The sequence below is a fragment of the Mesoplodon bidens genome (genome assembly GCF_964165515.1).
Source record: "Mesoplodon bidens genome assembly, chromosome: 17".
Lineage (NCBI taxonomy): Eukaryota > Metazoa > Chordata > Mammalia > Artiodactyla > Ziphiidae > Mesoplodon > Mesoplodon bidens.
In genome coordinates this window covers 17,909,572-17,918,039 of record NC_138174.1, presented here as the reverse complement: position 1 = coordinate 17,918,039, position 8,468 = coordinate 17,909,572, and the positions used below count along the sequence as shown (strand labels likewise).

General features: G+C 49.9%; 1 protein-coding gene across 1 annotated transcript; it reads left to right on the top strand.

The window, feature by feature from the left end:
* The first annotated feature begins 999 nt into the window (after positions 1–999).
* Positions 1,000–8,108, top strand: ARL11 (ARF like GTPase 11). The gene is made up of 2 exons (XM_081214416.1): positions 1,000–1,112; positions 1,890–8,108. Exon 2 carries the CDS (start codon positions 1,908–1,910, stop codon positions 2,493–2,495), a length of 588 nt encoding a protein of 195 aa, XP_081070542.1. The 5' UTR covers positions 1,000–1,112; positions 1,890–1,907; the 3' UTR covers positions 2,496–8,108.
* The last annotated feature ends 360 nt before the right edge of the window (positions 8,109–8,468 follow it).

Here is an 8,468-nt window from a genome sequence, read left to right as displayed (position 1 = left end):
CACAGTCGCGCCCAGGTTTCTGGTTTTTCTCAATCGCTTCCTCCTATTAAAATATAGCAGCCTAATGACAACAACTGTTACAATAAGGTGCTTGCCATTTGCAAAGCACTTTCTCCATGCGTAACACGACATGATGAAAGAGAAAGAGACGAATTATAAATTCAGCAAGACCATGAGCAAATAATTTATCCTGTCTGAGCCTGTTTCTTCTTCGTTGGTAAGATGAGAGAATCACAAGCCCCAACCTGGTTCTTGACATTGTAATGAAAGAATGTGCTGGAAAGCAGAACTGTCATTGGTTACGAGAACCAAATCACTGGAGCTCCAGATCCAAATCAGAATCTGCTACAGAAACAAGGGCTTCTGACTGGCCAATTTTTTGAAAATTCTATTTTCTGAAGGCATCATTTTTACTGGGAAAAATATAATTACACTGTTCAAGAAAAAAACTTAAGCAATGAGCTTAATCACGCATAGTTCTACCCATTAACACAACTTTTTGATTTTTATGGTTTACCTTCAGTATATATATATATATATATATATATATATATATATATATATATATACCTATTTTGGTTTACCTTCAACATTTAAACCTATTTTTTAAGAGTGTTTTAATCCTACTTAGGCAGTTTTTAAGCACATACGGTTCCAAGCAAATGAAAGAATCTCCAGGCACCAGAAACACACTGAGGCATGAGCTGAAGGAAGAGGTCTGATTCTCAGATTTCTCCACCAAGGGGATCCCAGGATTGTGAGAGGAAGAGCAGGAGAATCAGCGGACCACGGCACAGTTCTGAGCTGGGTGCCCTCCCTCCTGCATATGGAGTCTGAACGGCCAAGAACCCGGAGTCGGCTCTGGGCCTGGCTGGGGGCATCTTTGTGGCACATCCTCAGCAGGACTGCTCTGCTCAGGGAGCCCCAGGGGCGAGGGCGGGGCTGCGGAGCCTTGCCCCGCCCCCAAGCATCTGGGAAAAGGAAACACAAAAAGGGAGAACCGGCCACAGTCACTGTACTCCTTTCCCATCTCGCTCTCAGGACTGAACGCAGCTGCAGGTGGAAGACCACCACAGAGGGGGAGCTTTCGGCCGCAGCCTGATAACACTGAGGTAACTTTAATTTCACTCTCCTACCCCTGGCTTGAGGAATGAACAGAGGCTATCTTATTTTCCTCCAGGGGCAGCTGAAATATACTCCCCTGGGTGTGAGATGTCCCTCCCCCGGTTCCAGCCAAGCTTTCTCTGGACTAAGGTGGGAACAGGTCTTGATCTTAAAATTTGAGATTCTTGAAAAACCTGGAGGTAATTTACCTCGGCAAGACACTGGAGGAAACCACTTTGCTCTGAGCCGTACATGTGTCCACGGTCAACAGTATTTATAAATAGCCACTGTTTACAGGATGTGGCCTGGTCCTGTGCGGGGGGCAGCCAAAGGAAGCAGAAGTTACCGTGAGCCGACTGCCCCCCTCCGTCAGTGCACTGACCCCAAGATAGCTTCCCCTTCGGGGTTTAGGCTTACAGGAGGAAAACAGAGGCTAGAAGCCACAGACCCACAAGAATGGAAACATCTTTCAGTTTGTCTAACTGGAACTTCGTTGTGCCTCCTTGCTTTAACTACCAAGGAATGTGAGCTCACATTCCGTGTGTTTTAGGGGAGGCCCTGCCCTCTTCTCTGCAGCGGGCACCCCCCAGAGATAGGTCAGCGGATGCTGACTCACACACCCCTACTTCCCTGCCCTTTCGAAACCCAGGCCATTGTCTGAAATATGACACTGTAAAGACACTTTCCTACTTTGGGCGTAGAAGCTCTTCTCCCATGTGCCCGCAAGGATTTGTGTTTCTTCTGAAAAGAATGGCTGATGTGTGCACCCGGCCTTTCTCCCCTAGGGTCTGGCAGTGGCCCCCATGGGGTCTGTGAACTCCCGAGGTCACAAGGCGGAAGCCCGGGTGGTGATGATAGGCCTGGACTCGGCCGGCAAGACCATGCTCCTGTACAAACTGAAGGGCCACCAGCTGGTGGAGACCCTGCCCACCGTGGGTTTCAACGTGGAGCCTCTCGAAGCCCCTGGGCACGTGTCTCTGACCCTCTGGGATGTCGGGGGGCAGAGCCAGCTCAGGGCCAGCTGGAAGGACTACCTGGAGGGCACGGACGTCCTCATATACGTGCTGGACAGCACAGATGAAGCCCGCTTGCCCGAGGCAGTGGCTGAGCTCACCGAGGCCCTGGGCGACCCCCACCTGGCCAGCGTGCCCTTCCTGGTGCTGGCCAACAAGCAGGAGGCACCCCATGCCCTGCCGCTGCCTGAGATCAGAGACAGGCTGGGCTTGGACAGGTTCCAGGGGCACTGCTGGGAGCTGCAGGGCTGCAGCGCCCTCACCGGAGAGGGGCTGCCCGAGGCCCTGGAGAGCCTGAGGCGCCTCGTGAAATCCCGCAACCACTCTAACTCCAGGTTAGCACAGGGGGCAGGCTGTGGGGAGAGCCAGAGGCCTTGACCAGGCAGAGCAGCCTGTCTTCTTCGCTCATGTGGATCGGAAGACCAGCTAATCCTGGAGAATCTCAAATTCAGTTTCTCAAACAAGGAATCCCCCTGCGCTCAGACAGCATATTTTCCTTTTGGGACTTATTGTCACCGGTGTTTGTGTTGAAAATCAACTATTCATTGAATAATGATACTCTGAGGGAAAAAACAAACCTCAGCATACTTCGCTTAGTAACTCATTACCACGTGTGAACTAAGCAATTGTAATAACAGAAAAAGTGGTTGCAGAATAATTAAGACCTAAATTCACAGAGGGAAAGAGGTTTCAAAATCAAATCAGAATATCACCTGGGGGCTTCCCTGGTGGCGCAGTTGTTGAGAGTCCGCCTGACGATGCAGGGGACACGGGTTTGTGCCCCGGTCTGGGAAGATCCCACATGCCGCGGAGCGGCTGGGCCTGTGAGCCACGGCCGCTGAGCCTGAGCATCCGGAGCCTGTGCTCCGCAATGGGAGAGGCCACAACAGTAAGAGGCCTGCGTACCGCAAAAAAAAAAAAAAAAAAAAAAAGAATATCACCTGGACATGGGCATGATCTTATGAGTGATTTTCCCCGGTAGCCCCTGGGTATGTGCCACCATCACTCTGAGGGCAAGGAGTCAGGGCCAGCAGGATGGAGTCTGCTTCTGCAGGATTTTGGGTTTAGAAGTTCAATGGGGCGCTCAGCCCTGGGCAGAGGCCGGGAGTTCAGGCCTTCCAAAATTGATCCTCTTCTTTGACCCTGATTAACCCTTCTCCAACTTTTTGTTACCCTGTACTGGTCTTTCTCTGAAACCCTTCATTGTTTTCTTTCTGTTTTCCTGCTCTTTCTCTCTCCTTCAAGCACACAGGTTTCCTTGAAGATCAGATCAATCAATGATTTCATTCATTTATTCACTTTATCAAAAAATATGCCGAGTATTGAATCTGTGGCAAAAGGCAATGAGCTTTAGATACGAAGCTGGACCTCCAGATGGCAGGTGTGAATTTTGAAGATATGTATAACAGCAATGAACCTCTCAGTATAAATAGTGAGAAAGCCGAAGCATTTTCAGCTGACGTTACCTAAGATCCATGAAGCTCCTGAAATTATTTGCAAAATGTTATGCTTTGGGCCATTTTTCTAGGGAAGAAGATCCATAACTTCTGTCAGACTTTCAAAGGTACCTGTGACTCCCTAAGATAAGAATCACTGATCTGGTCTTATACCTCATTCAACCCAGGAATACTTTCTATACTTTTTAATGGCAAGTAACTTCCATTTGGTACCTATTCTCGTGTTAAACTTTAAATTTTGGATATTCCTTCCTATCCTGGGCTACCATCAGCCTCCTTAGGACTCCTGATGGTGGTTCTGCCCTCTCTGGAGTGACACAATCACTCCAACATCTGAGCGGTCCCTCTACCCAAAGTCTCCCCTTCTAACATCAAGTTAGGTGTGCCTACTTCTTTCCACCACGTGTCAATCAATGTGTTTCAAGACTTCCTATGTTTGGGCTTCCCTGGTGGCGCAGTGGTTGGGAGTCCGCCTGCCGATGCAGGGGACGTGGGTTTGTGCCCCGGTCCGGGAGGATCCCACATGCCGTGGAGTGGCTGGGCCCGTGAGCCATGGCCGCTGGGCCTGAGTGTCCAGAGCCTGTGCTCTGCAACGGGAGAGGCCACAACAGTGAGAGGCCCATGTACTGCAAAAAGAAAAAAAAAAAAGAAAAAAAAAAAAACCTTCCTATGTTAGACACAGAAAAGGGCAAATATGCAAAGACAAAGGAGACTCCAGTCTCATGGTCCTCTAGATGGGGAAGCAGGAGGACATGACTCCCATAAAAAAGGAGAGGTTGAGAGTTTACTGTTTACTGATCACGTACTGGGGCTGGTTCCGTGCTCAGTGCTCTACAGAGATTATCTCTAATTCTCCCAACCCTGCAAAGTAGGGATCATTCCCATTTTATATAATTAGACACTGAGGCTCAGAGAGGTTGTGACTTGCCTGAGGCACTGCTCTTAAGTGACATTTCTGGAATTTGAAACCAGATATTCTAGCCCTGATGATGCCTGCATTTTTCCACGACATCATGCTTCTAGAAGGTTTAAGCCAAGGTTGACCTTCAGTAGGCAGATGAGATGGGAGAGCAGCCTCGTCAGCGGGAAGAGACTGCTTGGAGGCATGAGGGAGAGGGTAGGAAGGACAAACAAACCAGAAAGGCTGAAACACGAGGTTGGGGTGAGGGGTGGGATGTATTATAACAGGAAACAAAACTGGAAAGAAAGTTTAGCTCCAAATTAAGGAAGGCTTAGACTTTCATAATCAGGAGTTTGTCTCGGAGAAGTGAAACCATCTGGCTTCCATTTAAGAGGCTAATTTAGTGGCAGTGTGGAGGTGAAATAAAGAGAAGGGGGGACACTGGGGACGGGAAAGTGGACAGCCCAGCTAGATGCCCATCGCAGTCACAGAGGAGAGGAGAGGAAGACAAGAACATTGAGAGCCATTTTTAAGACAAAAGGCTGAGAAAGGAAGAACTCGAAGGTGCTCAAGATTTTGAGTCTGCATGGCAGGCGGGACTGGAATGAACTGAGAAGGTGGACACGGGAGGGGCAGGTTGGGAAGGGGCTAGAACCTCTGGACCCTGCTTTTGGAATGCTGGGTCTGAATGTGTTTATAGCTCTTTTCAGACTGTTCCGTTATCTGCAGAGTTTGAGGCATTGAGGACCCTCTGGAGGCATCTGCTGGTTTCTGCTCAAGGAGACTCATTTCCTCACATGATTTGTCATTTTTTATTGTGAGCTCATCTTCAGTAGGATTTGTTTTTCCTGTGTGACTCCCGTGTGCTCTGGGTTATGACAGTTTTTACACAGAGTGGTTTCACATTAGCATCTACCAGGATCCTGGAGGTTTCAATTGTTTTAGACCAAATATTATGTCGGTTTCTCTGCTTGGGGCTCACGGACCTCACAGGTAGTAGGAATTTGAACTCTGTGCTCATTCATGGCACAGGCCCCAAGGATTCGGTTTCTGACAGGCAACTGTTTTTCTTTGCACTCCCAAGATAGACTGTTTGCTTTGGCATGCCTGGCTGAGCTGGCGGGCAGAATTTTCCAATCCCCTTTTAAGAAAGGGGTGCCACTTCAATGCTCTTGCTTTTCTGCTGAGCTCAGATAAAAATTTTCTCTCCTCCAAGCAAGAGTGAGGCCACATCTCCTGTTCCCGTACAGGTGCTATGACCGCAGCCTGGTCCCTAGAGCCTAAATTGGGCTCCTCTAAGATCCCCCTGGACTCCAGGCTTCACTCAACTGCTTCAGCTGTGGTTTCCCTCTTCAACTGGTTTCTGCACTGGAGGATTTCATTTATTTATTTATTTTTGCTCAAGGGCAGCCTACATTAAAACAATTATTTTTGATTATAGTTTACCCCACACGTATGACTCCATAGTAGAAAAGGGTCCATCTGCCATGTCACTAGGCGTCTGCCAGGGTCCCTGGGAAAGGCTGAGCCCACAGAGGTGGCCAGAGAGAGCAGACACAGGGCCCAGAGCCAGTGCCGGGGAAGAGGTGAGGATGCTCCATGGCACACAGGCAGTGGCCTGGCTTTGCCTTCTCCAGTTCTTTCATCCTTCCTTCTCCCATTCCAGTAATGTTGGCTCTGGAAGGAGGGTGAAATCCCATCCTCTTTCAGAAACTTCCCCGAAGACCATGGGGTAGCTGGCCTTGCCTGCCGGGAGCAAGAGTGGCAACAGGACAAAGCTGGTCCGTAGAATTGGGAATTCCACTCCCATGGCCACTGCCAACTGAAGGGGAGGGCAGTCAGGGGTCAGTAGCCTCAGCCCTTGCCTCCCCACCCAAGGCAAGCCAGAGCCTGCCAGGGACATGGTGGGGGCAGACGGAGGGGCTTCCCTCCTGCTCTTCTGCTCAGAGAGAAACATACACATATGTACGTATACAGGTACTTATATCACAGAGCTACAGCATAGGGAAGCTTAGGAAGAAACAAACCGTGCCTTCTGTTTTATTTTGTTTTTTAAAAGGTGCTCTCCTGGGCTTCCCTGGTGGCGCAGTGGTTGAGAGTCCGCCTGCCGATGCAGGGGACACGGGTTCGTGCCCCTATCCCGGAAGATCCCACATGCCGCGGAGCGGCGGGGCCCGCGAGCCATGGCCGCGGAGCCTGTGTGTCCGGAGCCTGTGCTCCGCAACGGGAGAGGCCACAGCAGTGAGAGGCCCGCGTACAGCAAAAAAAAAAAAAAAAAAAAAAAAAAAAAAAAAAAAAAAAAAAAAAAAAAGGTGCTCTCCTTATGAGAGGGGTATTTTGCGTGTTCCAATTCACCCACACCTTTCAGGTCCATCAGCCTCCCGTTAACCCATGAGCGGGAGTGAGGAGGTGCGCGAGCAGAAGTGGCTGAAAAGCACGAATCTATTTCCTCCTTATATATAAAGGAATCCGGTTTTCTTCTCTGCAAACACTGTATAGAGTGAGATTTGTTCCACGTTGGAGAGCTGATTACCCCTTTGAATATGGGCTGAGTTTCTCCCTTTCTGACTCATTGATTCTGAAGATGTTTCTCCTTCCCCTCTTGGATAGAAGCAATCCTTTGGTGAAAGTAAGAATTGCAGGAGTTGGGTTTTAGTTTGGTCCTGCTGAGTTTTGGGTTTCAGCTGTCCATCCTCACAGATTTCCACACTCACCTCCTCCCGCTGGGGCTGGGGGCAGCTGTGTTCTTTGAAGTGGGCCAGGCCCCCATCCTCAGCACGTGGTGAGCTGGGACCTTGCCTTCCTTCTCGTTCTCCAGGTTCTTTTTGTAACTAATTAATTAATTTATTTTTGGCTGCATTGGGTCTTCATTGCTGCATGTGGGCTTTCTCTAGTTGCAGCGAACAGGGGCTGCTCTTCATTGCGGAGCGTGGGCTTCTCATTGTGGTGGCTTCTCTTGTCGCGGAGCACGGGCTCTAGGCGTGCACGGGCTTCAGTAGTTGTGGCACATGGGCGCAGTAGCTGTGGCTCCCAGGCTCTAGAGCACAGGCTCAGTAGTTGTGGCGCACGGGCTTAGTTGCTCCGCGGCATGTGGGATCTTCCCGGACCAGGGATCGAACCCATGTCCCCAGCACTGGCAGGCGGACTCCCAACCACTGCGCCACCAGGGAAGTGTCCGTCCTCCAGGCAGATTTCAGAATGCACGACACCTCAAGCGTCCTGGCTGCAACCTCAGGTGGTAAGGTGAGGTCACCTCACAAAAGACTCGTACTTTCCCCAGAACCCACCTGATGCAACTCAACACCAGCGGGGTACTGCTCCCTTCCAGAAGCCCCAGCCCCGAAGACGGACAGAGGCCAGGCAGTCGAGCAATGAGATTGTCCAGGCTGTGCCTCTTGCTGCAGAGCCTGGGTCAAGGTGGGAGAGTCCCTGAGTGAGCGGGAGGTGGGGATCCCATTCCTGCCATTTCTTGGGCCTGAAAGGGCAAATACAGATGAAAAATAAGAGGCTTAGCTCTCCATGTTGAAAATAAGGGAAGATGCTTCTCCTTCCTCCCTCTTTTTAGAGCATTCACTTGAGAAAACTGGTAACTCTAAGTTCTTTTCTCTGTCTCTTTGAAAGGTATGTAAATTTTTTAAAGAGCTAACTCAGACTCCTGCCAGCTTTAGGACTTTCTCAAGGACGAGGGGGCCATCCCTTTGAAATGCCATCATCAAGGGAGGTAGGGCCCCTCTCCCATCTCTGTGGGAGGGTGGGAGCCTTGCTCCTTGTTGCAAAACTACCTCCTGTCATAAAGATAGGAGAAGCTGGTTTTTCTTTAGGTTAAAGCCAATTAGGTAACACAGATGGTGACCCCAATTACCAGGCAAATCCAGGATGAACTTGGTGTGACAAATGGCACCTTCATGTCCTGCGAGGTGAGGACTGGTTATTACTGTGTAGGTAAGGGCCTGTGTCTGCCTGCCTGTACAAAAGGCTGAGATTCCTCTCTGT